Here is a 27,961-nt window from a genome sequence, read left to right on the forward strand (position 1 = left end):
GGAGGCTTGAGAATAATATACCAACCAATTGCCTTAGCAATGTGAGCACAGACCAGACACTGTCTTCAGGACACTGAAAATCAATCAGGTTATTAAAAGAAGAACTTTATTTATAAAGAAAAAAATAGAATCACACCTGCAAAATCAGGATGGAAGGTAACTTTACAGTGTAAATAAAAGATTTAAAACACAGAGGAATCCCCTCTGGCTCAGCATCACAGTTACAAAACCAGGAATAAAACTACTTCTGTAGCATAGGAAAATTCACAAGCTAAAACAAAAGCTAACCTAATGCATTTCCTTGCCCTACTTACAATTTTTGTGGTTTTAGATGGATTATTCCAGGTATATTTTGTCCGGAGAGGGAACAAACAAAGAGAACAACAACAAATCCTTCCCACACCCCGGATTTTAAAGTATCTTCTTTTCTCATTGGTCCTTCTGGTCAGGTGCCAACTAGGTTATTTGAACTGTTTAATCCCTTACAGGTAAAGCAATCCAGTACAGCTGCCAAGGAGGGATTTTATGCTACTGCATACATAAAGGTTGCTACCTTTGCACCTATATTTATGACACTAGCAGACCCCAATGGGGTATCTATTGCCTCCAAAGGGGGAGTGAAGCTTAAGAAGCTCAGCATGGTACAAGCTTGGGTGAGGGGAAACCAAACCCACAAAAGGCAGCAGAGTCCATGAGTGTATTTGGACCCACTGAGTGGAGCTCAGAGAATGCACAATCCACTATAGATGGCATTGTGTGCTAGCACAGCTTGGAAAAGTAAGGTGGCTGTACTCGTTTACTTGGACCCTAGCATACAGGAACAGCTGGGTGATATTCTCTGGGCTGTGTTATACAGGTGGCCAGAATGGATGGCCATAATGGTCCCTTCTGGCATCTAGACATTAGGACACTGCTCAGCAACAGGCTATGGGGACCATGGCAGGTTTTACCATGAGGCAGACTACATTTCTCTCCCTGCTCTCCAAGGAATACAAGCTATATTAGCTGCATTCGGCCTTTTCCCTCAAGAGTTTAAAGGTAGCACTTAGACTGCTTTCAGACCCTTAAAATAAAAACATACAAAGTTAGAATAGTATCTTCCAGCAGGAGTAGGACAGCGCTTTGTACAAACTGTCATAGTTATGGCGCGAGCTGCACCTCTGACCTCTCTCTGATCTCTGAAGGCACCCTCCTGAAGTCACGGACTTTTATCTTCCTTGAGGTGGACTCTGACAGTTTTTCCAATCCTAGGCCATGCCGTGTGGTATACCACACTCTGCATCAACTGGGCTTACCCAGCAGGTCTGACTTGGCATCTCTAGTTCCTCCCTTCGGGAGGCTTGTGATCAGCACAGAATACAGTGACCCAAAACATTCTCATTTTAAATCAGAAGTATTGTTTAATCTTAACCATAGGAACAAAGCATAGCATAGTTTTTTTTAAAAAAAGACATCTACATGCATGTCTATCTTACCTAGAGTCCTGGGCAGGCCTACTTCAGACCTCTACCATCTGTTCCCCCATCCTTGAGAGACAGTCTTTGTAAAACCAGCCAAAGTTCTTTATTCTCAGTTCCCCAGACTGGGGCAGCCCTGCCCCTGACAGACTCAGCACAGGATTGGAGGTAGTCAGCCTCTTCTTAAATTAACCCCTTTTATTCATACAACAAATCCCCTTACAGCAATCAGACACACATATAGAACAAAGTGTTGATAAGCAGCCCCAGACTGGTCACACGCTCTCTCTCAGGGATGACCTGAAGCAGGCCGTTTGTTTGAAGTAGTTTTATTATTCCTAGAATAGTAAAACAGCCATAGATCTGGAGGGAGGAGGTAAGCATTAAATGACATTTAAAACAATAAGCTATCCTGACTCCACAATGCAACACTTGGGAATTCATGGCAGTAGCAAACAGCCACATTAGAATTCCTCAGTTGACATAAATCCAGGTTATATGGACTACTGAAGACACATTCACCACTTGTGTCAGTCTAGGCAAGGAACCCTCACCAAGAGAACTGATGACACAGGTTATTTCCGAGAACTACAGGGGCCAGCAATGAAGTGGCCAGACAAAGCTCATTACCTGGGAGGCATCTCACTGTTATTAACAACACAGGGCATTTACTGTAGATTGCAACTTGAGCGTCCGCCCTAGACCTCAGCCATTTCCACCAGCTAAGACAATAGCAGGAGGGTGCCTGGCTCTCTGGTCCTTGAGGAAGGACTGCAGGAACAAGGAGCAGAGATATAAAGCTGATGGAGGAAAATACGGTGCTATTTCACTGCACTCACAGAGGCATAAATGCCTGGAGTTTAGTAGGAGGGAGGCTTCGAGGCAAGCTTAGAAATGGATTCAACAGGTGGGGTTTTCCTCCCCCTTCCAATTACTAGCTATCCACAGTTTTTCTCCACAGGGAGCACCAGTGGCCTGGAGTACTGCTCAGTCTGCAGCCACAGGACAGGCAGGTCAATAGCGGCTGGAGTCCCGAGAGCTGGACAGCTCTCTTTCCCTGGCATGCTGGTCCCTGGTGCTTTTCTCCCATCGCTCTCTTGATCTAGTGCTCCCTAGACATTCCTCTTGTCTGCTGCTTCGGCCTTCCCCCTTTCTGTTCTTGTCTTCTGCCTTTTCCTCCTTCCAGGCACTGCTCAGACCCTTTTGCTCCTGGTGCCCCTTGTCCCCTCGTCTCTCCACAGCTCTCTTGCGGCACTGCTCTTGCTCAGGTTCCTCTTCCAGATAACTCCTGCTTGCATGCTTTCGCCTAGACCCATTCCGGGACTGCTGCCTTGGGTTAGCATATTGGTCATAGGCAGAGTCTTCCTTTTCCTTTTTAATCCAGGCTGTGGGAAGTGGCTGTCCTGCAGGGAGGGCCCTCTTCACACCTTGCAGGCCCCTCCTCTTCTCCTTCTGCTCTCTTTTGCTCTTCTCTTTATCTGAAATACAGATTGATCCCTTTGAGAGAGAGACTCCTGCAAGCACTGCCTCAGCCTCAACCCCGCATGCTACAGCAGCTCCCCATGTTCCATTCACCCTAGAATGTTTTCCTTCCAACATTTCCAGCTGCTGACCACAGAAGGCTCCTAGCCTCCCATGCTGCCCTCACCCACTCTTCCCACCACTCCATGCTGTCAGCACCCCATATCAGGAAGCTCTCCCCCCATTCCCTGATTTCACAGTGCCCACCCCACCACACACACAAGCTTCCCAGCTAAGCTGTGCAGGCACATTTTGATTTGACTTGGTATCTACTGTACCAAGTATCTGAGTGAGGGATTACCGCAGTCCATCCTTAACACATTTGTACTGGTTTTCTTTAATAAGAATTAAGATATCCATCCAGTGGGTGTGTTTAAGACAGAGATGCTTGACTCCAAGGAGAGGGCTAGATTCCATGTACTATACAGCCTCCCCACCGTGCATCCATAGCCAATCTCCCTGATGTCAGTGGACATAGAGAGAGAGAGAGACTAAATCCTTTAGGTAGCAACTGTACTTTATGTATTCAGTTTTATTGCGACATTCAGCACCACTCAGTAGGAAAATCTGCTTCCCATTACATCCAATGCTGTGCCCGCCCTGCAGTTCTCTTCCTTTGCCATCCTTTTCCTGACTCTTTTCTGTGTTCTCTCTGGATTTCCTTCTCACAGACCTCCCTGTTCCATCCTCTAAAACGATTAGCAGTTAAATAGTTAATGTTCACACTGAAGCATTAGCACTGGGCTTTAAAGTTGACATTTCAAAAGAGATTAATGGAGAGCCAAAGAGCTCACATCTAAGCCATTGTTTCAGGCTCTGTGCACACTTGGGCAGTATATCAGCTAACTCAGTAAACATTTTTAAAGTTCCCTGAAGCCATGAGGGCTTTAAAAAAAAAAAAAAAAAAAAAAACACCCTTGCCTGCCTTTTTCAATATCATAGATTTTAAGGACAGAAGGGACTACTGTGATCATCTAGTCTGACCTGCTGTATAACACAGGCCAGAGAGCCTCACCCAGTAAACTGTTTTAAGCCCATTACTTGTTTGAACAAGAGCACCTTTTTTAGAAAAGCATCTGGTCTCAATTTAAAGGCTTTCATAGATTACAAGACCAGAAGTAACTATTGTGATCATGCCATCTGACTTCCTGTCTAACACAGGCCATGGAACTTCTCTGAAAGGATTCCTGTTTGAATCAGAGCATTAAAAAAAAAAAAAAAAAAAAAAATCCAGTCTTGATTTAAAAGTTTCCAGTGATACAGAATCCATCACAATCTATTCCTATTTGAGTATCCTGTTTATACATTTTATGATCACATTAGCTTTTTAGGCCACAGCATCACACTGAGAGGTCAAGTTCAACTGATTATCCATCATGCTCCCCAAATCACTCTGGAGTCACTGCTTCACAGGATAGAGGCCCCTATCATGTAAATATGGCCTACCTTCTTTGTTCCTAGATACATACATTTAGCTATATTAAAACACATATTGTTTGCTTGTGCCGAGTTTACTAATCGATCCATATCACTCTGAATCAGTGACCTGTCCTCTTCATTAATTTACCACTCCCCCAATTTGTATCATCTGCAAACATTATCAGTGATGATTTGATATTTTCTTCCAGGTCATTGATAAAAAATGTTAAATACCATAGGGCCAAGAACTGATCCTTACCGGGCTTCTTAGAAACACACCTGCTCAATGATTATTCCTCATCTCCAATTACGTTTGGAGACCTATCAGTTAGCCAGCTTTTAATCCATTTAATGCGTACCATGTTCATTTTATATCTATTTTTTTTTTAAATCAAAATGTCATGGTACCAAGTCAAATGCCTTACAGAAGTCTATGCATATTACATGAACACTATTACCTTTATCAACCAAATATATAATCTCATCAAAAACAGAGAAAAAATGATAGCTTCCTACCATTGGATATTGTTGTGTGTTCTTCTAACTTAAAGAAGTTTAGATTCTGCACAATCTGATTGTGCCAGGCAACACGTGTAAGGCACGCATGATATGTTGAAATGAGACAGGCAAGTACATCTAAGCTTTAAAATCAGGAATCCAACCCCCTTCCCTCCAAACTAAGGGTAACCCCACCGCTCTCAGGTGTAGCCCTGCAGCCAGCCAGGAGCTTCAGCTGAGAGAACTCTGTGCATAAAGGATCCATCTGGTAAAGCAGAGCGTGCAGGTCTTGGAAGGGGGCGGGAGGGGGAGGGGGAAGAGGGAGAAGAGATCCACAGCCAGCAGAATGCAGGACAATGGATTCCCCTAGCAGGATGGCAAAGGACAACCTAGACACCAAGAGTATGGGCACATCTTCACTACCCGCCGGATCGGTGGGTAGCAATCGATCTATTGGGGATCGACTTATCGCGTCTTCACTAGACGCGATAAAATCGATCCCTGATCGCTCTGCCGTCGACTCCGGAAATCCACCATGGCAAGAGGCGGAAGCGGAGTCGACGGCGGCGCAGCCGCCGTCGACTCGCCGCCGTCCTCACAGCCAGGTAAGTTGACCTAAAATACGCAACTTCAGCCACGCTATTCACGTAGCTGAAGTTGCGTATCTTAGGTCGACCCCCCCTCGTAGTGTAAACCTAGCCTATGTCTCCCCATACTGTTCCCATTGGCAACTGCTTGTTTGTGCAGCTCGATGCCTTGTGGGATTGAGGAGTTCTAGCGTGGTGTTTCCAGGATTAGGATTCTGGTAGGAACATGCTTCACCTTTAAGCTTTTTCACTGGTACCTCACTGTCTTCTAAGGAAGAGTCAGATGAAGTAGGTGGAGGAGTTTTAGCCCCACAGCCTCTCTCACGTAGGACTTTTGTTACATCATCTATATCCTCAGAGTCCTTTGGAGGGCGATAGTTAGCGACATGGTCCACCCGAATTGTCCTTCCTTTTATCTATACAAAGGAAAGGCTAGATCATTAGTAAAGCTGCCAATAAGCCCACAAGGCTACAGAAAGTACACAGCACACAGGCGAAAGCCACAGGACTTGGGCTCCAAGCCTGGGCTCAAGACCTCCTGCTTTCACAGTGCATGACCAGGCTCCCTCTTTGTGATTACATTAGAAGAGGTTCTGTTACAAACCCCGGTCACAGAGAACATGCCCTGCCCCAGGACTCAAAGTAGAGCCATTCAGACACCAGAAGGCCAGATCAATCCAGCTATAGTTTGAAACATCCCCTATCCAAGCAGTGGCAGCCATGACCTCTCCCTGTCCCTGCACTCCTCTCTACCACAGCATCAGATGACTGTGGGAGACATGCCACCTTCCATGGCCTTCCACACTGCGTAAAATACTCATACATACCAAAAACGTTATCACTAATACATTGGAAAAATAATGAGTGACCCCTCAGCACTGTGAGTAAGAGGGCTTTGTGAAGATGAGTACCCAGCCACAGCCCAAAAGCCAGGGGAACACTCCTGGGACAGTCTCGTCAGAAGGGTTTCCTTGTACAAAGAAATAAGATGCTACCAAGAAGTGTAAAATGGGGAGGTGAGTCCTAATCCCTGGAGTTGGGTGAGAACCAATATATACGATAGGGAGAAACAAGAAGCAGAGAGGGAGGATCTGCATGTTCCTAGCCTCAAAGAGAGTCTGTAAGACTGACAGAACCAGACGTCAGTTCCAAGGCCCAGGATATAGCAGTTTTTGTGAAGCAGGGTTGCAATGACACTCGGAGCAGGTATGGTCCTGGGATTGGAGAATGAGTAGCTCCATGACCAGAAAGAAAGAAACCCCATGACTCTCACTGGGACCAAGGCCAACAAAGTTGTATGAGGCAATGGGTGCCAACAGGAGTCCAATGTGCCCATTGATAGGGGGGATGACGGCTGCAGCTGGCTCACAAAAGCTTCAGAAACACTAGCAGACAGAAAGGGCACAAGGAGGAAGTTTATCAAGGAGATTGAGAGCTGCTCTGCTTAAGGACAGTCGCAGTGATTGGGGAACAGCAACATTAGTGTGGTCAGAGCACTGAGCACTGTACTTCTGCTGATGGAACCAGCTGCTTGGAACTGTGGACTGGGGAAGCTCCTGCTTCACAGTGATTTTTTGGAGGCACACTTTATTCCGCATGTTGGTAAGATGTTCAGAAAGATCTTATCAGGTGTGAACAGCATTCTCCTTGGGAAGCAAAAAGATCTTTTGCTGAAGAGTTCAAGCCTAAAAACAGGGGTTAAATATGGAAGTGCCTTCTCTGCCAGAACTCTAGCACAAGGGTATCAAAACACATTGTGTGGCAAGTGAAAGGTTCAAGAGCTAAGGGCACAGGGCCGTTTTGCAGTATTGTCTGCCTGCAAAATGAGCCTCTTTAGTCAGTGAACATCAATGTGGCATTGAGAGACAAACTGACTCCTCCACTCCTGGCATTTCTCATGACCACTTTGCCGTGACCCACATACACACCTTTTTGTGAACAATTCTCCTCCAGTTATATACACTATTGAGCACTCCCCTCACCCCCTCTTTGGGGCATTTCTCTCCCAACCTCCAGATCTGCTCCCTGTAACTTAGAAGCTGCCACCTCTCTTGTGGGTCCCAACAGCCGCGGTGAGGGAGCGGGGGGATGGGCTGAAAAGAAGCCACCTCTGACCCCAGTACTGGGGAGGCTTCAATGTGGTAAGGAGGAGGAAGGAGCCTGCTTCCACAGCAGGAGCAGAGAGACTGGACAGGATCCTCCTTCAATGTCACATTGTGGGGTGTTGTGAGCCAGCTGTACAAAGGGCTGATGCTAAGGTGGGGAGAGGCATAAATGCCTGGAATCAGACACGGGCTCCCTTCACAATTCTACTCACTCCATCTCCTGCTCCATACCTGAGCTGCCCTAGGTGGGTAGCTGGAGACCAGATCCTTTTGCGAGTTATAGAGGATGCTGCACACTAGAGGAAAGGGCTCTGAAGGTTAGATCCAGCCCATGTGCCATATTGGACATCTCTGCTCTTGTGGCACTAATATACTGCTGTAATTCCCTCTGCAGACACTAGGGGAGCCACAAATGCTTCTAACTGTGCACCCCTGGACATGGAAAGAATGGTGAATTGGAGCTCTGGGTGCCCTAATGTCATGGCAAATAACAGCCCTATACTAGCAGCCAATCTGGGCACAGACAGGACTTTATTTAAAGGCAGGTCTCTTTTCTTTGATATACCAACCTTGATCCCATTAAAGTTGTCAACAGCAAGTATGGTGCTTCTCTGATCTTCGTAGCAAATAAAACAGAAACCTTTCGATTTTCCAGTCTTTTTATCTCGCACCAGATTAATGTTCACAATTTCTCCATATCTAGAAAGAAAAAAAGTGTAGTCACAAATGCTCAGTCTTAGCACCAAAGGCGAGGGAAATGACAATTCCACGGAAAACCTAATAGGAAAAGTCACCAGCCCTCAAGATTCATCCTGCAATTATATAGGTGGGGGGGTGGTCTCTGAGAGACCACGTGTCATGCAGTACAGTAACTCCTCGCTTAACGTTGTAGTTATGTTCCTGAAAAATGTGACTATGTGAAATGATGTTAAGCAAATCCAATTTCCCCATAAGAATTAATGTAAATGGGGGGGGGGGGGGGGTTAGGTTCCAGGGAAATTTTTTTCACCACACAAAAAACTATATTATATATACATACATACACATACATACACACACACACACACACACAGTATAAGTTTTAAACAAACAAATTTTACTGTTCACAGCAATGATGATTATGAAGCTTGGTTGAGGTGGTGAAGTTAGAGGGTGGAAGAAGGTGGAATATTTCCCGGGAATGCCTTACTGCTAAATGATGAAGTAGCATTCAGCTGAGCCCTTAAGGATTAACACGTTGTTAATGTAGCCTCACATGCTACATGGCAGTACAAATGCAGGGAGGGGAGACAGCATGGGAGACAGAGACAGAGAGACACACCCTGTGTGTGGGAGAGAGATGCGCATTGCCCCTTTAAGTACGCTGACACCACTCTAAGTACACTGCCTTTAAAAAGATCAAGAAGTTGGAGATAGCAGCTATGGTTAGCAAGCTCTCTCCATCCTGAGCCCTGTCATGTCCCCACCCTGCTCTATATGGAGAAGGGGTAAGTGGGGGGCAGGAGTAGGGGAGAGAGGGACACCCTGACATTAGCCCCCCTCTTACTCCCTCCCCTGCACAGCAACCAGGAGGCTCCCAGGAGCAGCTCCAAGGCAAAGGACAGGAGCAGCACATGGCAGTGGGGGGGAGGGACAGCTGAACTGCCGGCAATTGGTACCCTGCTGGGCGGCTGCTGCACAGGGAACTTGGGGGAGCTGATGGGGGGCTGATTCCAAGCTCCCACCAGCTAGCTGCAACAGGCTGCTCTTCCTGCAAGCAATGGACAAAGCAGGCAGCTGCCAAACAACGATATAAGGGAGCATTGCGCAACTTTAAACGAGCATGTTCCCTAATTGATCAGCAATGTAACAACGAAACAACGTTAACTGGGACGACTTTAAGGGAGGAGTTACTGTACCAAGGCATAACACCAACCATTTGGCCTCATGCTGCAACCCTCCTAAACTACTGAGAATGAAAAATGAAATTCCACTTACTGTGAAAACACGCAGATGATATCACCTTCTGTCAACTCATAGGGGAGACCTCCTGAGGAGATGGAAGCAGAGGTTATGCTGCTCAACTGAATAGGACTGCAGTACAGCCTTTCCTCCTGGCCTTGCGGATTACCATGCCGATCCCCTCAACCCAATATGCCTCTCCTCTGGTTCCCATACTCTAGGCAACAATTCTTCAAATATTTAAGTCATTTGATTTAGTCAGAACAATTTCATAATGCTGAAAAAGTTCTACAGAACTTTCTTAAATGCATAAAACAATTTTAATTTAGACACCAGTCTAGAAATTAACACTAGACACATGGAGAAATTTGGATTAACCTCATTATACAGAGAATCAGGTTTTTAGAAGTACTCAACACCCAACACTTTTAATTCTTTTGAAAATCTGAGCACTTGAGAATCTGGTCCAGTATATGCAACATGGACAAGTTAAGATTGATTTGACAGATTTAACTTTGCATTTCCTGATGGGTGTGTTTGATTTTGTATCCTCAATGTTTCTGATGATGCAAGTTTTGCATTTAGTTTGTTTTTTTAGAAAACAGTTAGTAAAAAGGAAATCCCCTTATTGTAACACTAAGGAATAGAAGAATTGTATTCTGCAGATTTCTTTAGACATTAATCTTCACCACTCTAGATACATAGTTACAGCACTATCCTCACAAGCTTTTGTTTCTTCAATAGCACCCTAAGCAGTTAGGCAAATTATTTAGAGAGTAATGTGACATTTCATCCTCACAAGCCCCCAGTAAAACTATTCCTCACTGGGAATTTATCCACACAGTGTGTGAACTTCAGACATTTGAGTTACCTGAAGGCCAAGAGAGCCTAATGTTCCTTTTGAAAAGGGACACTGACAGCCTGAATTGCTTTGAAACTAATTTAAAATACTTCAATTTTCTGAGTGAGCCCCCTTTAATAGTACACCGAGGACTTTAGAAGTGGCTACGTGTTTCTGCTTTCCTCATCATGTTTAGGAGGATTTTATGGACCTTTCCTTCTGCCTTCCTGCAACCGTTCCTCTCTCTGCACACCCCTGCCTGTAGCTTTATTGCTGCTGTTATAGCAGTGTGTGGGGCAGAGCATGCATATGAGCAATGCCATTGTTCTAGTGTAGGAAAAAGACACTGCACTGTGTATTTAAGCGCCCTGAGAAGACAAGGATACAAAGGGAAAGAGTAGAGAACAAAACATAATAGTGGATCTGTGCTACGCCTTCACTTTTAAACATGTTTTGGGAGGTATCCCTTCAGTGTGCTAGACTCCCAAGGGGTCCCACTCTTCCTCAAGGATAGGCCACATGGTCTCAACACCTCCCAGACTCAAACCTCTGGGCTCCAGCAGTCCTGTTTCCCTCCCCCCTCTCCACCCCCGCTCCCCTCATGAGTGTTGCCCAGCAAATCCAACTGAACTAGACTCCCGTTCAAGAGACTTTTCCCCTCTTCAGGGATCAATGCATCTCAGCAAGTATTTGCAGTGACACTAGGCTACCTTTCAAAACAGAGTAGGGTTTATTAGTCAATTGGAACACAGCATCAGGAAGTCTGTAGGTTAGCAAAGAGAAGCAAAGGTTATGACATAGTCCATACTGGCCAATGCCATGTTTCCCTTAAGCCACGCTGCTAGAAGTCATCTTGGTTTCCTTTCTCTGTCTGTCCCTTTGTCTTAGGTCCAGGAAAGCCCGCTGTCTCTTTCTGAGCCCAGTACTTCTTACCACCTACTGTCACTTCCCCACATTGTCTTCCTAGTTAAGCTGGGAGCCTCCCATTGATAGCTGTCAACTGTTCAGTCACTGGGGTTTCCATTGTCTCAGTTAATTGATATGAGTTGGTCCCAGCCAGTCCTGAACAACCCATTCATGATACCCCAGACAGTTACATGACAAAACACCTCAAGTCTCCTGCTCTTTCCATTCAGGGCATGCATCACTGAAGGTACGTCTTCACTACCAATGTTAAAGCGCTGCTGCGGCAGCGCTTTAATGTGGATGTGCAGTTGTGGCACCAGCGCTGGGAGAGAGCTCTCCCAGTGCTGTAAAAAAACCACCACCACGAGGAGAGCGTGGCTCCCAGCAGTGCTGGTGCACTGTCTATGCTGCCACTTTACAGCACTGAAACTTGCATCGCTCAGGGGGAGAAAGTTTCAGCACTGTAAAGTGGCAGTGTAGACAAGGCCTGAGAGAAGAGGTAAACTAAGATGCATATTAGAATCATAAAAATATTACCAACATTCCCACACTGGTCACAGTACAAACAAATATTTTCCATTTAAAGTGTTATTTTCATTATTAATAATAATAATATTTGTATTATAGCAGTGTGTAAGGATCCCAGTCATAGACCAGGACCCCACTGTGACCGGTACTCTTACAGACACAGGACAGAAGAGATTACACTTTTACAGCAGCAGGGGAACAAGTCCATCACAACAGCAAATTTGAAGTCCATAATCTGAACCTGGGAGAGCTAGGAAAGAGTCTTGAAGTCTTAGGAAAGAAAGAAATCCTAGAGCTCCTTATTCCTGAGCCTCTTTGGGCCTAAAGCATATCAAGACTGCATGATCCATCCCCTGAGCAACTTACCAGAGAGGAAGACCCTGGGAGTCCTTGCACCCACAACATGTTCTCTCAGTGCCTCTCAACAGAGACTGACATTGTTACAACACACAGCAACAGTGAAATAGACTTCACTCCGCGCTCAGCCTCCAGAGCTGACTCACAGGGGTCATGATACAGGACCTGGGGGAACTAGTACCAAGATTGCTGTACCAAGCACGTACCCACGAAGATCCAGGCGCTATCACTGTACTCTGCATGCCATGACACCTTCTCCTGTATGCCCAGCTCAGCCTCCCGTTGATTCAGCTCATTGATCAGTTTCACCTTCGTCAGGGGGCTGCAGGGCAAAGGCCAAACAGTTACCAAGGTATGGACATCTCCCTGTCCAATGCCTCCCTCCAAACACAGCCCCTCCACCCCCTCATACAGCCCACCCACAAACACTCCCTGTATCCCCTATGCAACTCCCTGCCCCCATCTCCCCATGCAGCCCCCCCCCCCGAACAGCCCCGTAATCCCCTGTGCAGCTCCCTGCCCCCTCATATCCCCATGCAGCCATCCCCAAACAGGCCCCATACGCCCTATGCAGCCTCCCGTCCCCCACAAACAGCCCCCGTATTCCCTATGCAGCTCCCTGCACCCACATATCCCCATGCAGCCCCCACAAACAGCCCCTGTACCCCTACGCAGCCTCCCACCCCCATGCAGCGCCCACAAACAGCTCCCGTGTACCCCCTACGCAGCTCCCTACCCCCATGTAGCCCCCACAAGCGCCCCACGGGGAGAACGGGCCCCCCAAACCTACTTCATCGTGTCAACTACAAGGCCCCGAACTCTTGCGCACGCGCACTTCTCGGGGAGCCCGCTCGGGAAGTGAGACAGCGCGCACCCAAGTCCCCGCAGTAAGCTCCGCCCCTGGGCCGAGCTGCGCGCTCCCTTGTTTGTCGCCGCTTGCTGGGTGGAGGAGGGGAGCGAAAAGGGGGCGGTTGACCCCGAGCGGCTTTCCACCGGCTTCTCCCTGGGCCGAGGGCCCGGCCAGGCTCCTCAGCGCGTTGGAGCGCTGCGTTCCCAGGGGTCGCCCAGGGCCAGTCATCGCCGACCAGAGATCATGGCGCCGACAAGGGCTGAGCGCCGCAGCGCCTGTGGGCAGCGCGTCCCGCTGGGCCATGTCCCATGGCTGTCCGAAACTCATAGACTCATAGACTTTAAGGTCAGAAGGGACCATTATGATCATCTGGTCTGACCCCCTGCATGCTGCAGGCCATAAAACCGTTCCTACCCCTTCCCTGGACTCTGCTGTTGAAGTCCCCAATCCTGTTTTTAGTGACTTCAGTCGGCAGAGACCCTCCTGCTAGTGATCCCTGCCCCATGCTGCGGAGGAAGGCGAAAAACCTCCAGAGGCTCAGCCAATCTACCCTGGAGGAAAATTCCTTCCCGACCCCAAATATGGCGATCAGTAAGACCCCGAGCATATAGGCAAGAGTCTCTAGCCTGACCCTTGTTGGCCATTATGCTATTCATGTACCATTGCTTGGTTTTCCTCGGCTACTATGTTTTACCATTAAACCATTCCCTCCATAAACTTATCCAACTTAATCTTAAAACCAGACAGGTCCGTCGCCCCCACCGTTTCCCTCGGAAGGCCGTTCCAATATTTCACCCCTCTGACGGTCAGAAACCTTCGTCTAATTTCAAGCCTGAACTTCCCCCCGGCCAGTTTATATCCATTCGTTCTCGTGTCCACATTAGTACTAAGCTGGAATAATTCCTCTCCCTCCCTTGTATTAACCCCTCTGATATATTTGAAGATAGCAATCATATCCCCCCTCAGCCTTCGCTTTGTCAGACTAAACAACCCAAGCTCCTCTAATCTCTTTTCATACGACAGGTTTTCCATTCCTCTGATCATCTTAGTCGCCCTTCTCTGCACCCGTTCCAGTTTGAGTTCATCTTTTTTAAACATTGGAGACCAGAACTGCACACAGTACTCCAAATGAGGTCTCACCAGTGCCTTGTACAACGGAAGCAGGACCTCCTTATCCTTACTAGATATACCTCGCCTAATGCATCCCAAGACAGCATTGGCTTTTTTCACCGCCACGTCACATTGTCGACTCATAGTCATCCTGCGGTCTACAAGGACCCCTAGGTCCTTCTCCTCTTCCGTTACTTCTAACCAATGCGTCCCCATCTTGTAACTAAAATTGTTATTAGTCATCCCCAAATGCATCACCTTACACTTTTCACTATTAAATTTCATCCTATTTCTGATACTCCAATTCACAAGCTCATTCAAGTCTCCCTGCAGAATATCCCTATCCTCCTCTGAATTTACAACGCCTCCCACCTTCGTATCATCCGCAAACCCCCTGGAGGGGTGCGAACGGATTGCGGGGGCTGGGTATCGAGAGGATGTGGGGGGATGGTGGGTGTCTGGCTGAGAGGCAGGCGGCTCAGGATGGGGGGGGTTCCTGGGGGAGGCAGAGGAGATTGTGCTGGAGGTGGGTGCTGGGTGCCTGTGGGAAGTGGGGAGGCAGTAGTACCCCTGGTTCACTATCACTCCTACACACCCCTGTGAGTACTGGGTGCCCAGCCACAGGGGCACAACTAGAATTTTCCTAAAGGGGGGGGCTTGAGAGGCATGGGTTCCCCCCTTTGCATTGCCATGACCAACCTTCCCCCTTCCCTCTCCTCTCCTTCCCTCCCACCAGAGAAACCAGCATAGTGAGACCTCTTCCCCCATCCCCTTTCCTCCCACCAGAGACCCAAACTAGCTGAGATCTCTCCCCTCCAATCATAAAGACCTGGACCAGCCAGGAACTCTCTCCCCGTCCCCCTTGTATTAACTTAGATCAGTGGTTCTCAACCAGGGATATGCATTCCCCTGGGGATATACAGGGTTTTCTAGGGGGTACATCAACTCATCTAGATCAGTGGTTCTCAGCCTGGGGGTTGTGACTCCCAGGCGGGTCGCAGGATGGGTTTAGGGATGATGCAAGTGGAGGACTGGCGTTAGGGGGTGGCAAGTAGGGCAGTTGTCCCAGGCTCCACGCAAAGCTCAATTACATGCTTCAAGCCCTGGGCAGCAAGGCTTGGGTTTCAGACTCCTGAAAGGGGTACAGTAAGCAGGAAAGGTTGAGAACCCCTTAGATGGAATATATAGGCCCGGAGAGTCAGAGGTGTTGACATGATCTGTCATTGTCCAACATTAAGCAGTGTTAAACATGGTTTGGCATGTGATATACAGAGACATCAGCCTGCTTAGTGTCTGGGCAAACATGCCATTAAACAGCCTTGTAAACTTTTATTAAATATCCAGAAAAGGAAAAACAGTTAAAGCATTTGAAATGTAAAGTATCAAGTAAGCCTTTCATTTTAACAGCATACCTTGGCCCCAACCCTTTCCCCTATAGCTGGAGAGAGTTTTTAGCTGGAATCCCCTGCCCCCCTTGTTTGACAGTCTCTTAGGGGTTTTGAAGATGACAATTACTCTCCTTTTTTGGGGAAAAAAAGAAGTTAGGTAGAGATGGGCTGGGGTTGTTGATGTTGTTAAAGTTTGATCCCATTTCCTAGAAGAAAAAACATGACAAACATACAAAGGAGGAGAGAAAAGAACAGCAAAGATAGACAATGCAGCTTCTGCCTCTGGTGTTGACTCTCACTTATAACCTCATTGCTTGAAAATCAGAGGCCCAGCACATGGTTTGATCAGCTACTCCAAGACCTGGCAAACTTGTAACAGCATTGGACTGTTTAGGGCACTGCTTTTAGCTTCCTCTTTCTGGTCACTGGCTCACAGTAGTGTTGTAACTTATACAGTCTTGGCTTGGCCAGACTCTCATTAGACAGAAGGAAAAAAAGAGGGATAGGAAAGAAAAGAAATAAGGTAGTGAAGGAAAAGGACACGTTGTGGGGCAGAAAAACGAAGTCTTACAACCCAGCCAGAGCCAGTGGATGTGGTGATGTTATCTGGGTCCTGCTGGCCTGGTCTGATCAGGACAGCTTTCAGGATTGGTATAAAGTTCTAGCATCTCAGCTGGGCTGGTGAAGTTCACTCCAGTAGCCAATTTTTCTCCCCCAAAGTCTCTTTAAGGACTCCAGAAGGGAGTGATTGATGGAATAGCCCGTCCTTTCATTGTTTTGTCCATCAAGTAGGTCTAATCTCTTGTGCAACAGTTTTAGTGCATTGATTTTTGGTCTCTTGCAAGTTGCTGTTCTTGTTTACTAGGCATGATCTTAACACAGTCTGAGTTATAACAACAGGCTTTTTTGTTTGGATTAGTTCAGTCTTGCTGTCTGTCCTTTGCATGTTTTCCTATCAACAGTTGTTGATATATTGTGACATTTTATGAACTTACTTCTTACATTTGGACTCACAATTAGCGTAAATTTGTAGGCCCAGTTATCACACCTCCCACTGGTGAGACCCAAACCAGCTTCTCCTTCCCCTCCTCATCCCACCAAAGAAACTGGGACCAACCAGGCCCTGCCCTCCCCTCTCTGTCAGAGGGCCAGGGAAGGCTGGGACCCCGGGTTCTTCTGCCAAGTTGCCCTATCCCATACTTGCCGAGCCCAGTGTGACCATTGCAGCTGAAGGCTCCAACATCTGCTCTGCTGCTTCCCGAGCATCAAAAGTAATAGGCTAGGCTGTGGCTGTGTCTGACGCTGCTGCCTACAGCTGTATGAGTGACCGCACCAACCATCCTCTCCCTCCCTTTAAACCCAGTGCCCCCTAACTCCAAGCAAGGCTGGCTGTCAGGAACTGAAGCTGTGACAAAAGCAAAAGTCTCCAGAATATTGACAGATTTATTGAAAAGTTGCAGTTTAGCAATTTGTCATAGTAAAGATTGAAAAATCTTCATGAGAACTAAAAAGTTGCTAGATTTAGTCACAAATTCGCTAAATTGGGAACGCTGCCCCAGGCCAGGCAAAGACCTGGTTTCTGTGCATAATACTGTGTTTGCTTGCTGGAGAGACCTTCCTGTGATGAATGGACATAGCAACAGGTACTGATCTCTTTCTGTGTACCCACACAGGGGGCTCCTTGGCCCCCTTGCTCCACAGGCATCCTCTCTCTCCGAATAGCCAACCAGAGCATCAACATTCCAGGCCCCATCACCCCAGATAACCTCTCACCACACAGCTACTTTGCTCTAGTTTCCTTGGCTTGTTGATTAGCAGCACTACAAAAACATGGCAGTGGCTGTTTAGTGAAGCCCTCCCTGTGAACCCATGTAGGCCCTATTGGTGCATTTGTCTGGTTGGTGTAGCATATCAGGATTTGGACACCCAGTTCTCATTAGATGTAATGGGATTCGGGCAGCTTTGAAAATCACCTTGAATATCTAAGGTCCCCCAATTAATATTGAGCACTGGATTTTTCATTGCTGACATGCCAGGAGAGGTTGTAAGATGGGGTGATGGTGATGCGTTTAGATAATGGATGTAGATGACAGCAGCTGCACTGAAAATCAGACTGAAAAAAGCCCAACAGATTTTGAGGCTAGAGATTTATTCCTCAGATTCATTATTTTTAGCAGGTGATGATCTCACCATTGCTGTGTTTGAGTCACCAAGCTGTGAGTAATGTGACTGACACCAGACCAGGGAGCTGCAGCAGGGCCCCTGTGCTTGTCTCCTAGCCCTAGACACTGAGGTTCTGATGCTACTGGGATTGCTCAGTCTGCTTGTTTGCTTGACCTCCCCAGAACGCTCCTCCACAGCACAGCTGATTTAGCAGCAGGGGCTAGCTCCAGGCTCAACCTGAAAGCAGCAACTTCCTTTCTAGAGTGTGCAGGGCTAGGGGCTTAGGCATTTTTGGTCACTAGACTGCCCTTTTCCAGGGGGACAAGGTGGGTAAGGTAATATCTTTTATTGGACCAACTTCTATTGATGAGAGAGATAAGCTTTTGAACTACACAGAGCTCTTCCTCAGGTCCAGAGGAAGAGCTCTGTGTAATTCAAAAGTTTGTCTCTCTCTCCAACAGAAGTTGTTACAATAAAAGAGATTACCTAACCCCCCTTGTCTCTCTAATATCCTGGGACTGACATGGCTACAACACTTTTCTAGAGAAGCGGGAAATATCTTAATTCAGATTATTATAGCAATGTTCAATTGGAAAGGATGTCCCCCATATGCTTTAGAGAAAAGAATAAATCACCCTCCACAGCAACAAATGGGACACCTGGAACATGGGCAGCTGTGTAGCAGCAACAGTACAGGATAGGAAGTAAAGAAGAACCTTGTATTTATCTAAAACTGAAAGGGAACATTAGTTAAATTCATAGATTCCAAGGCCAGAAGGGATCATTGTGATTATCTAGTCTGACCACCAATGCAGGCCAGAGAACTTCCCCCACAATAATTCCTAGAGCAGATCTTTTAGAAAAGTCCAATCTGGACTTTAAATTGTCGGTGATGGAAAATCCGCCATGGCCATTGTTAAATTGTTCCAATGGTTAATTACCACTTGTGATAAATGAAGGGGGAGGGGTAGCTTCCTTTTATGGACCCAGTCAGCCAGTTAGCTATAAAATCCCTCTTAGTAACTGTTCTCTACTTGCTTTACCTGTAAAGGGTTAAAAGCATCACTGTGATGCATAGGTAAAAGGAAGTGAGTGGGCACCTGGCCAAAAGAGCCAGTGGGAAGGCTGGAACTTTTTAAAATTAAAACAAGACTCCCCTTTTGTCTGTCTGTTGTTGTTCTTGGGGAGAAGCAGACAGGGAGCAGCAATTCTGTAAGAAGCTTTGGGCCAGGTAGGAAAAATCATCAGTATCATACCTAGAAACTATGCATCTAAAACCCCAGATATGTAAATAGATTAGGAAATGTCTAAAAAGATCGATTAGGTTTATCCCTTTTATTTTTTATGGCTTGTGTATTCCTCTGTGCTAACCCTAGGTGCTTTTGTTTTGCTTGTAACTTTTAAGCTGGACCTCGAGAGCTATTTTTAATGCTTAAGTCTTGTATTTGCTCTTTTTAAATCTACCAATAGCCTGAGTTTTCAGATGTATTTTCTTTCTTTTTAATAAAACGTACCTTTTTCAGGAACAGGATTGGAGTTCTGTATCTTAAAAGGTTTGTGCATGTGGGTTTTTTTTTATCATCTGGTGGCAACAGCTGATTTTCTTTGTTTTTTCTTTCTCAGCTCTTCCCTGGGGGGTGGAGGTGTGTGAAAGGGCTTGAGGGTACTCCACAGGAAGGAATTTCCAAGTGCGCCTTCCTGGGTCCTCAAAAGGTTTTTGCACTTGCGTGGCGGCAGCATCTACCCATCCAAGGTCAGAGAAAAGCTGTAATCTTGGGAGTTTAATACAAGCCTGGAGTGGCCAGTATTAATTTTTAGAATCCTTGTGGGCTCCCACCTTCTGCACTTGAAGTGCCAGAGTGAGGAATCAGCCTTAACACCACTGTTAAAAAGTTATGCCTTATTTCCAGTCTGAATGTATAGTTTTAACTTCCAGCCATTGGATCATGTTATACCTTTTTCTGCTAGACTGAAGAGCCCATTATTAAAGATTTGTTCCCCATGTAGGTATTAATAGACAGTAATCCAGTCACCCTTTAACTGTCTCTTTGTTAGTTTCAAAGAGCTCAATCTATTTAATTTATCACTATAAGGCATGTTTTCTAATCCTTTAATCATTCTTGTAGCTCTTCTCTGAACCCTCTGCAATTTATCAACATCCTTCTTGAATTGTGGATGCCAGAAATGGACACAGTATTCCAGCAGCTGTAACACCAGTCCCGAAGACAGAGGTAAAATAACTTCTCTACCCCTACTCAAGATTATCCTGTTTATGCATCCAAGAATTGCATTAGCCCTTTTGATCACAGCATCACACTGGGAGCTCATGTTCAGATGATTATCTACTCCCCCAAAAATCCTTTTTCAGAGACACTGCTTTCCAGGATAGAGTCCCCCATTCTGTAAATATAGCCTACATTTTTTGTTCCTACATGTATAAGTTTACATTTAGCTGTATTAAAATGAAAATTGTTTGCTTGTGCCCATTTACCCAGCAATCTAGATCAGTAACCTGTCCTCTTCATTATTTACCACTTCCCTAATTTTTATGTCATCTTCAAACTTTATCAGTGATGATTTTATGTTTTGTTCTAGGTCACTGATTATATCAAATAGGATAGGGCCAAGAACAGATTCCTGCAGGACCCCTTTAGAAACATACCCACTGGATGATTTCCTATTTCCAGTTTCCATTTTGAAACCTGCCACGTTATTTTTATATCTGTGATGGTCTGGTCAGTGAGGGGAATAATCCATACCAGTGAGGAGCTGTGTCACCACCTGTCTTGTAACACTGGGTTCCTCATTGCTTTGCTGCTGCAGCTCCCAACCTGGGATGCCCCCACCCAGCCTACAACCATGCAGATCACACCCTGAGTGTCTGTGTGTAGCTATAGCCTTGGTCCAGCAGCAACACATCAATCAATCACACTCTGAGTTCTACCAGCTTTGTTTACAACTAGCAAGATGACCCCAACACACTCCCAGTCCTGAATTTCTCAAAAACTGTGTGCACTGAAGTGTCCAGCCCTCTCCTGGACAGCTCAGAGAAATAATGAGGTTCATTGCTCCTGTAAAGAGAGAGAACCACATCACAGCTTACTATCTTAACTGGGAGTAAATACACCCTTCCCTTTAAACACAGGGCTGAGTTGGTTTATGGTAAGAATGAAATACATGGGATTAAGTGAGTTCATATACAAGGAATTAAGATAGTTACAGGTAAAACAAAATCTAATTCTGAAAGTCCAAAACAATCTAGCAAGGTACAATCTTTGCCTAAGTCGGTTTCTCACCTTTATTCAATTCCCAGAGATTTCACCCTCTCCACTTAGTTAAAGGACCCATCTTTCTCATCTCACAAGAGTTCTGTTTCCATATGTCTGTCTAGTGATGATTGCCAAAGGTGGCTTCTGAGTTGCTTATATTTTTCAGTGATGTTTGAGGAGGCAGGATGACCTCATGCTGTTCTTTCCTTTCTGTAGGCTTCCTATGCCCCTTTATGTAAATAGGGCTTCCGCTATGCTTGATTTACATAGAATACTGGTAAATAGTTGTGACATTCCCTCTGTTTGGGCAAACTGTACAGCCTAATATAAATGAGTATCCATAATTCCTTATAGTGTTAATATGTACAGTTTACAATATTAATCACTGGTGTGTCAGCTTTCAGAAAATACTTCACTCTATACACATTTATAATATAGTAATATTGTATACAATCAGTTGCTTATCACTTGAGGTTCAGCCCTCCTGTCTTCATAGACCAGTAAGCCTTTGCAATGTAGTCTTTGAAAAGTAAAACCCAGACCAAGCTTCTCTCCTCTGATGGGTGTAGATGCCAGGTTCTCTTCTCCCCTGCTTGTTATGTGTGAGGTTTGCCTCTACCCCTTGTTAGCTTGATGACTGTTTATGTGATATGTAACTATGTTCTCATTATCTTCAAAGTGTTTTGGAAATAAATATCCAATGGAGAAACCACATTCTTTTGTTTAGGGTAACTCCTCTTTGATTAGCCAACACATTTGAAGAACTATAATTTCAGTTTATGTCCATAATTTTGCATTAGTTGCTTGCACCTACATTACACAGTATTAACCAGTGAGTTATGAGCTATCCCATGACAATCTGTATCTAAAAGGTGTCCTGTAGTAACAATAGTGAGTTGGGGTACACTGGGCTGGTCAGGCCAACTGAAACTGACTGCTAAAGAGCAGAATGCCACTTTCCCTCTGCCCTAGGGCTGTTCTTAATGTCACTATCATTCTAGGTTTTGGTTTTTTTTTAATCAAAATGTCATGCAGAACCAGAAAGAAGCTGAAGATTTTATCCTGACAGGAATCCTAGGGAGAGCAATACGTGCAAGTCAGCCTGTCCTGCACAGAGAGGGCATTTGGCTGTTCTACAACAGCTGACAAGGATCCCTCTCACCACAGCATCAAGGAATCAAGTCTCAGGGCATGACAGCAACATGCCCTTTAAACTTTACCTACGGTTAATCTTTTACACAGTGAGATGATCAGCCAGCCAGCCTGAGGCTTTGCTGAGAGCCAAGACCCCATTTCTACAAGCATATAATTACTCTGAATCCCCTGTTGATAAGCAAAGAAAGACTCAAAGCAGACATCAGTGATACAAATTTTATTTTGTTAACATTAATTTATAGTGAAACAAGCAGGTGTCAGTCTTATACAGGCACAAAACCCTCCCCCCACAATATTAACCTAGAATGCACAGCCTCCGTTCAGCAGGGGCAGGAATTTTTATTGTTAGCGTCTTGTGTGAACTCCAGTTTCTGCACTTTTCCCTGCTGCCTCTCCATATCCCGATAGAGCAGGGACTTCTGGGCCTTCAACCTGCAAGCCAGGCACATGAAAATCGACTCCACATTCTGACTCTCTTTGGGGTCCTTGGCTGACGTTTCAAACAAAAGCATGTTGTGAGCATCAGCGAATTTCAGGGCCACGCTGGATGGCACCTGAATTTGTTCTCGTAAGTCACACTTGTTCCCAACAAGCACCTTGGGGACGAAAGGGGGCACAGCATGCCCATTGCATTCCTCAATCCACATCTTAAGATTGGTGAAGGAAGCCATCTTAGTGACATCATAGACAAAGATGACGGCATGCACATTGCGGTAATAGTGTTCTACCATGCTCTTCCGGAACCGCTCCTGGCCAGCTGTGTCCCAGACCTGCACCTAGAAAACAAAGCACAGTGTGCCTGAGGCAGCCAAGATGTAGCCCACCCCCACGCAGGCCTTGGGTCCCGAGAACAGGCAGTTTCTTGTTTGGAGAAGCTGGGGGCACAGAGACTTAGGGCATTTCCTCCTAGTCTATATCATTCTCAATATGTACATAACCCTTGTTCAGCTTGATTAGTGAGGCTAGACAACTGCAGAGCTCCACATAGCTAATTCCCCTTCACCTCAACTGACACTGCTGAGTCCAGCACATTTTGAGAGAAGTCCCTCCCTGGGCAGCCCTTTGCTTTACCTGCAAATGGTCCCTGTACTCTGGCCCAGAAGCCTTGGATTCCTTTGTCCTTGTACTGAGCATGGTTTGCTCCAGGCAAAGTGGTTGTCTGGGATTCAATCACTCTTGCTTAGCACCTATCTGGTAGGTCCTGTGAGCTGCTTTTTAAGAGAGAGTTTCCTCTTCTAACCATATTTCATTGCCATCTTCACCACAGCAATAATGTGCATAAAACACCTGGCACTTCAGAGGCATTTCAACACCAGACCAGGCATTACTCCACCTCCACCAGCCAGAGCCATCCCTTGGGTAGGGCGAATTGGGGCAACCACCCCAAGCCCCATGCTTTGAGGGGCCCCATGCTTCAATAAAATCGGGACTGTCCCAATATTTAGCCCTTTGTCCCACGTCCCGACAGATTTATGCCATTTGTCCCGATATTCAGGTGAAGCGAGTGGGGTAAGAACGTGAACGGGGAGGCAAAGGGCGGATAAGGAGGAGAGCGGCGGATGGGGGGGGAGCCATGCAGCAGATGGACTGCGAGGAGACTAGCGGGGATGCAAGTGGTGGGCGAGGAGGTGGGGGGGGAGGAGGAGAGCGATGGATGGGGGTGCACCCTGGACAGATGGCGAGGAGACAGCAAGGACAAGAGCGACAGGCGGGATGTGTGTTTGAGGGGGCGGGCCCACAGCGAGGAGACTAGCAGGGAGGCTGATTTGTCCCAGGCCCCACACCCCCCTAGGGACAGCCCTGCCGCCAGCATCCTATTGCAGAAGTGAAGAACCCTGTAATGCACCCAGACAATTGTACAGTGATGAATCTGGAGGGGGAAGAAATAGTAGAATTCCTTCCCAACCCCTGCAGGTGCACCCTGAAGCCTGGGATTTGATTATTTTTTAAAGCTGCAATAGCTCCAGACTGATGCTGAAACCATCTGGCTGCCTTGTCAGCCCAGTGCCAATATCTGCAGCAGGGGAGTCTCAAGCTGGGCACACGCTGGCAGAAAGCAAGCATATTTGTTCCTCATTTCTCTGCCATTCAGTTCCCCCTTGCACTCGAATCACGGGGACAGCATGAAAAGGAGGGGCTGCTCTGGGCTCATTGTCCTTCAGACCCTTCTGTCCCCACCCTCTCACACCCCCTCTTTTCCCCTCTGACAGGAGGTTAGCCTGGGCTACTAACCCATCTCCCCTCACTGCTCAAGTGTAAGCAGCTAGGGGAGAACAGCAGGCTGGACACTTCCCAGGCCTGGAGCAGCAACACTGGCTTCAGGCCAACATGGGGTGTAAGTTGCACTAGCAAGAACACAGGGCTCAGGAACAAAGCTGACTGCAAACATTTTGACCAAGCTTTTTCCTGTCGAAAGATGCCGTTTTATCACCACTGAAATGGTTCCCTGGGTCAGGATGGACCAGTCAAACTGAGATGCAGAGCAGCCAGGAACAGCCCACAGTCCGGTGGGCAGAGCACTCCCCCAGGGAGATGGGAGGCCCAGGTTCAAATGTCTGCTCTGCCCAATTAGAAGCAGAGACCTGGGTCTCCCACATCTCAGGTGGGCATCCTGACCACTGGGCTATAGAGTGTCTCCTGTTGGAGTGTTTCACTTTGTATAACTAATTAAATACTCAGGCCAGAGAGAGGGACACAACAGCTCAGTGGTTATGACTCTCGCCTGGTTTCTGAGCCTTTCAGAGTTGGCTGCACTGCTGTTCCCCCTTCAGAAGCCCTCAGACTGTTCAGCCTCCAGGGGTCACTCCCGCTGCAGCATGCCAAGCCTACCAATCTTCCCTTGCTCTCTGTTACCTTACCCATCAAATCAAAGTTTACCAGCCTTAACCATAGAGCTTGGATTACCAGTGTCAACCCCCTGGGCAGGCAGCCAGATCCAGTCCACATACCGTATGGATGTGGACTCGAGACGAGTTAACATTTTGCAGAATCTCAGCTTTCATTTAAAAAGGTAGTTTCTAGCCCACACATTTGCAAAGGAAATTCTGAAAACACCTGAGTGCAGCCTAAAGGCTCAGAAACCAGGAGTCAAAAAAACAAAAACAAACAAAAAAAAGCATTCAAGATTTTAAATTCTCATGATTTGGGGGCCTGGCATGTGATTTTGGAATATTTGGGGTTGTGATAGTGAAATGGTCATCTCCTGTGGAGAAGGTTTGGTGCAAGCTGCAAGAAAAGGGGATTGGCACCCACACAGAGCCAGCTGCTCGAGGCCTGTTCCCAGCGTAGCCATTAAAGACAGACACAGCAAGGAGCATCCTACTGGGCTGCCAGTCCCATGCACAAGCTACAGCAACTAACCCTGCCGTAGGCCTCGAGCCACAGTCACAGCAAGTGGCTGGGTCCACAGCTCTGCTCTGCAAACTGCCCTTTCCTGGGCCTACACCCCAGCTCCACAAAGCCCCACCTTCCTCAGTGGCAGGGTCTGGAGCATCTACCAGCTCCTTCCTACAAGTACTCACTATCACTCCCCCACGCAGCTCCCTTGATCCAAATCTGGGCATACTGGACCTTTCCACAGCATTCTCACCTCCTCCTTCTCCACAGACCTTGGAACCTCCCAGGGGGCTGGTACATGGCCCCCACTTTCCCAATGCCCTCATACCTCAGCACCTCCAGTACTCTCTGCCCCTCCCCACCTACCAGCATGCTCCCTCCCTACCAAACCCTCATACATCTCCTGCCCTCCTGTACCTCTCCCCTCCCCAGCCCCCCCATGTCTTCATAGTTCCCTCTCCCTCAGCCGCTCTCATCCACTTGTACCTCCCTGCCCCTTCCCTCATGCTCCCATCCCCTTATACCCCCCCCTTTCCCCCCCCCACCCCCCCCCCCCATCCACCAGTGCCCTCGTACCTCCCCGTGCCCCTCCTGCCCTCAGATCCCCCCTCCAGTGCCCTCATACCCCCCTCCTGCCCTCCAGTGCCCTCATACCTCCCCCCAGTGCTCTCATACCTCCCGGCCCCCTCCTGCCCTTCAGTGCCCTCGTACCAATCTCCACTCCCCTGCCCACCAGTGCCCCCGACCCCTCCTGCCCTCCAGTGCCCTTGTAGCCCCCACCCCTATAACTTGCTGCTCCACTTGCTGCTCTCCCACATGCCCTTGCCACCCCAATGCCTTTGCACCTTACTGCCCCTGCTCTAACTCTCCACCTCTGTCCCCCTCTCCACTCATGACCTCCTATCTCACTGCCCCCCTAGCAGATGCCCTCATCCCTGTGACACTTTCATAGCTTGACACCCCCACATACCTCATCAACCTCCACTACCCCCATACCTCTCTGACGACCTAGCTCCCCGCTCCATTTCTCTCACACACACCCCAGCCAACCTCCAGCCCTCTTGCCACACACCTCCACCCTTCTGCCCCTTCCTATACCCACACCTGCTCTTTGGCCTATGCACACACTGGATGTCTCACACCTGTAGTGCCCCCCTATCACTCTCTTTGTTCCCCTTCTCTCCCTCTGCTGCCAGTGCTGTGCCCCCATTTCCTTGTACCTCACCAACCCCACCTGTTCTCCAGCATCCCCCTCTCTCTGCCCCATGCCTTCCTGTGTCACCAACCTCCTGCTTGTTCTCTACCTGTTCCCCCACATCCTTACCAATCCCCTCACTCCCCATCCCTCACCGACCCCCATCCCCTCCTCCTTCGCTGCCCCTGCTCCTCCATTCCCCCCAATCCCCATCTGCCACTACCCCCCGCTTCCCCATTTCCCCCTGCTCCCATTGCCACTATGCTCTACTCCCCATCCCCCACTACCCTAACCCCCAATTCCCTCCTCCTTCGCTGCCCCTGCTTCTCCATTCCCCCACTCCCCATTTGCCACCACCCCCTGCTCCCTCATTTCCCCACTCTCCATCCCTCACTGCCCCCATCCCCTCCTCCTCCATTCCCCCCAATGCCCTCTGCTCCCCCATCCCATCTGACTCCATCTCTTACCACCACACCACCACCACAGTTCCATCCTCCCTCACTGCCCCCTGCTTCTCCCATTTCCCCACTCCCCATCTACGACTACGCCCTGCTCCCCCATTCCCCAACTCCCATCCGCCGCCATCCCCCGTTCCCTCATTCCCTCCTTCCTCACTGCCCCTGCTCCCCATTCCCCGCCTCCCCCACTGCTCTGTTCCCCCAATTCCCTCCTCCTTTACTGCCCCTGCTTCCCCCTCCCCATTCCTCCCCGCTTCTCCCGCGACCTTGATTTTCTCTCCCTCGATCTCCACCGTCTTCTCCCTGAAGTCCACGCCGATGGTGGCCTCGGTGCTGGCGGGGAAGGCGCCCCCGCAGAAGCGGAAGGTCAGGCAGGTTTTGCCCACGTTGGAGTCGCCGATGACGATGATTTTGAAGATGCGGACCCGCAGGTACTGCTCCAGCGAGGCGTCCAGCTCGGCGGCGGCCGGCCCGGAGGGCTGCATGCCGGGCGCTGCGCGGAGCCGGGCGGCGGCCCGCACACAAAGGCAGGAGGCAGCTACCGAGCGTGGCTGATTAGGTGGCTGATGCATATTCAGCGCGGCGGAGACCCTCCCCCTGGCCGGCCGCTGGGCTCGCCCGACCCACGTGTTCCTGCAGCGCCTGCCTGCGGGCCAGCAGCCTGGCACCCAGGGCACCAGGCCCTGGCTACTCGCCAGCGGAGCAAGGGGCAGCCCCGGGCGTGGACTGCGGCAGCCCCGGGCAAGGACTGCCACGCCCCAGCCTGTGCCTTGCCGGGGCCTCTATCCAGGGCCGACTCTAGGTTTTTTGCCGCCCCAAGCAAAAAAAATTTTGGCTTCCCCCCCACACACTCCTGCCTCCCCAGCTCTGGGCTCCC

General features: G+C 48.1%; 2 protein-coding genes across 2 annotated transcripts; both read right to left on the reverse strand.

The window, feature by feature from the left end:
- Positions 1-1,377: 1,377 nt before the first annotated feature.
- RBMX2 (RNA binding motif protein X-linked 2) lies at positions 1,378-13,085 on the reverse strand. Its single transcript, XM_034781818.1, has 6 exons — positions 12,951-13,085; positions 12,367-12,482; positions 9,565-9,616; positions 8,157-8,286; positions 5,718-5,898; positions 1,378-2,935 (listed from the first exon to the last, which is right to left on the reverse strand). The coding sequence occupies exons 1-6, from the start codon at positions 12,953-12,955 to the stop codon at positions 2,472-2,474; spliced, it is 948 nt and encodes a 315-aa protein (XP_034637709.1). The 5' UTR covers positions 12,956-13,085; the 3' UTR covers positions 1,378-2,471.
- A 9,212-nt stretch (positions 13,086-22,297) lies between these two features.
- Positions 22,298-27,691, reverse strand: RAB33A (RAB33A, member RAS oncogene family). Its single transcript, XM_034782378.1, has 2 exons — positions 27,351-27,691; positions 22,298-22,871 (listed from the first exon to the last, which is right to left on the reverse strand). The coding sequence occupies exons 1-2, from the start codon at positions 27,654-27,656 to the stop codon at positions 22,416-22,418; spliced, it is 762 nt and encodes a 253-aa protein (XP_034638269.1). The 5' UTR covers positions 27,657-27,691; the 3' UTR covers positions 22,298-22,415.
- Positions 27,692-27,961: the final 270 nt, after the last annotated feature.

The sequence above is a fragment of the Trachemys scripta genome, chromosome 9, assembly GCF_013100865.1.
Source record: "Trachemys scripta elegans isolate TJP31775 chromosome 9, CAS_Tse_1.0, whole genome shotgun sequence".
Lineage (NCBI taxonomy): Eukaryota > Metazoa > Chordata > Testudines > Emydidae > Trachemys > Trachemys scripta.

Bases quoted from the DNA above. Each gene is read 5' to 3' on its own strand.
- RBMX2 (XM_034781818.1), bottom strand. The intron at 9,617-12,366 runs GTACGTGCTTGG...CCATCTCCTCAG, and splicing joins TAGCGCCTGGATCTTCGTGG to GAGGTCTCCCCTATGAGTTG. The intron at 2,936-5,717 runs GTGAAGCATGTT...TCTGTATTTCAG, and splicing joins ACCAGTGAAAAAGCTTAAAG to ATAAAGAGAAGAGCAAAAGA.
- RAB33A (XM_034782378.1), bottom strand. From the start codon at position 27,656: ATGCATCAGCCACCTAATCAGCCACGCTCGGTAGCTGCCTCCTGCCTT. The intron at 22,872-27,350 runs GTCGCGGGAGAA...TTTGTTTTCTAG, and splicing joins TCGAGGGAGAGAAAATCAAG to GTGCAGGTCTGGGACACAGC.